This window comes from Brassica oleracea, unplaced genomic scaffold (genome assembly GCF_000695525.1).
Source record: "Brassica oleracea var. oleracea cultivar TO1000 unplaced genomic scaffold, BOL UnpScaffold00826, whole genome shotgun sequence".
Taxonomy (NCBI): Eukaryota; Viridiplantae; Streptophyta; class Magnoliopsida; order Brassicales; family Brassicaceae; genus Brassica; species Brassica oleracea.
The window spans coordinates 24,013-26,052 of record NW_013617467.1 but is presented as its reverse complement, the minus strand read 5'-3'; the positions used below and the strand labels follow the sequence as shown (position 1 = coordinate 26,052).

The following is a 2,040-nucleotide window of genomic DNA, read 5'->3' as shown; positions in this document are numbered from 1 at the left end:
AAAAAAGTCCCAATACGGTGAAGCCATCAGGGTTCGTTTTTTCATGTTGGCTGTTTTTTCATATTTCGTTCCAACATAAACTTGTATCAAAATTTATAAAAGAAAAGATTAAGAACGATAAAATATTTAAATGGATCCAACTATTACACGATACATAAATTTTTAGCTAGCGAGTTTTTCTTTGAAAATATAACAAATTATAAAATTTATTGTAATAGTTAAAAATTTCAAAATAATATATAAACACATGATAAGATTAAATTTGGTGCTTTCTAATAAGAACCACTAAAGAGAAATTACATTCTTAAAAAAATTATATTCTTATTAAATCCATATATTTACTTATGGAACTTAAATCTACTGAAGTCAGAGAAACACCGGTAAATAATTATTTAAAAACCAAAGCTTGTGGCCTGGTGGTGATTAACATGAGGAAAAAAGCCCAATACAGTGAAGCCACCAGAGTTCGAGTCTCGGTCACTGGGGAATTAACATTTCGGCATCGCCAGGGATAGAGAACCGACACGTGGCAGCACGTGACTAGTCTGGACCACTTCTGTTTTTCCACATCTTTGAAAGCAGCATCACATGTGTTAGCCACATGATAAGATTTCTTCAAGGCTACAGAAACAAAATAGAAAAGTTTATAGGCTAACATAAGAGCGGTAATCAGAGAAGAAATAATGATACACTTGTTTTCAGATTATATATTATTCACTATGTTTGTTGCTGAGAAAGCTCTTTCATTCTCATTAAATCTTAGTTTTTTTCTTTTATCTTCTTCCTTCTCTGTTTCAGTTTTGGTTAAGGTAAAAACAAGATAACAGTTAATTTCCTAAAGATAAGCCATATAAAGAACATATTTGTAAATACTAAATACCAATGTTACCTTGATTGTTGACGATTAAAACAGGAGTATATTCACATGTCATATTCAACCTGAAATTAACAATTAAAAGATTATTACTTGTATGATGTTTGCATCAGTCGAAGATTTGAACAGAGATAAAACAAAAAATATGATGCATTGGAGAAGAAGAGATAAATGCAGTTTTAAATCTGATTATATCACTGAACGTGGTGGTGATACTGGGAGAAAATTTAGGAATGTAGTTATTTGAATTTATTATTTTTTTAAAATTGGATCGAAATTTTTTTTAGGCAATTAGTTTGTTTTGATATTTTTTATTATTGTTAAAGTATTCTATGTGTCAAAATCTGTATTTATTTAAAGCGCAAGTCATATAATTTTTAGATTAACCAAATGATAGTTTTTTATTTATTTTTATATCAAAACTATATACTATTTTAGTCACATTTGGTAGCTGGATAAAATAGAGACCAGAAATTAGGCGTGTAACATTTGAAGCAAAACATTTAGAAGGGTAAAACAATTACGGTTTACAAAAAAAATACAATTATTATGAGTTTTCCAAAAAGAGATATCTATGGAAGCAACAATTTCGTTGATAATGATAACCCTTTTTCAAAAAAAAAAAAAAACTTCATTGAACTTACATTTTGGGTTTCTTCTCCATAGCTTCCTTCTTTAGTCATCATTAACCTTGAAATTCAAGGGTAAAACAAAGACAAATATATAATAGAAAACATATTTGTAAAAAACAAACCAATTAGTAAATACTCGATTTGTCTTAGCAGAAACATATATACATATTGTTACCTAAAATTGCTGACAAAATTCTGATTTTTCTTTCTTGTTTGAAAAAAAACTTTGAAACTGGAGTATATTTAAGTATCATCTTCAACCTCAATCATGCCTAAAAAATTAAGAAAATGAGAGAACACTGAATTGAAAATGAGCAAATTAAATCTGAAATAAAAACTTGTATAGATCTTTTACTACACTCAAAACACGAGAAGAAAAAGATGTAGAAGAATTGGAAGAGAAAGAGAAGGTAGAGAAAAAGATGGTAGGGAGAATAAATAAGTTTTTTGAATTTATAAAAGAGTTAATTGGTGTTAAAAAAAGAGTTAAAACAGTTTGAATTGTGACATGATCTTTAATTATAAATAAAATTC

At 28.0% G+C, this 2,040-nt stretch overlaps 1 protein-coding gene across 1 annotated transcript; it reads right to left on the bottom strand.

Moving 5' to 3' along the window:
* Window positions 1-386: 386 nt before the first annotated feature.
* LOC106320131 lies at window positions 387-1,639 on the bottom strand. The gene is made up of 3 exons (XM_013758498.1): window positions 1,519-1,639; window positions 890-939; window positions 387-621 (listed from the first exon to the last, which is right to left on the bottom strand). Exons 1-3 carry the CDS (start codon window positions 1,536-1,538, stop codon window positions 389-391), a joined length of 303 nt encoding a protein of 100 aa, XP_013613952.1. The 5' UTR covers window positions 1,539-1,639; the 3' UTR covers window positions 387-388.
* Between the last annotated feature and the right edge of the window lie 401 nt (window positions 1,640-2,040).

Coding starts and splice junctions, on each gene's coding strand:
- LOC106320131 (XM_013758498.1), bottom strand. CDS start 1,538: ATGGAGAAGAAACCCAAAAT. Junction 940..1,518: donor ATGGAGAAGAAACCCAAAAT/GTAAGTTCAATG, acceptor TGTTAATTTCAG/GTTGAATATGACATGTGAAT. Junction 622..889: donor TTTAATCGTCAACAATCAAG/GTAACATTGGTA, acceptor TTGTTTCTGTAG/CCTTGAAGAAATCTTATCAT.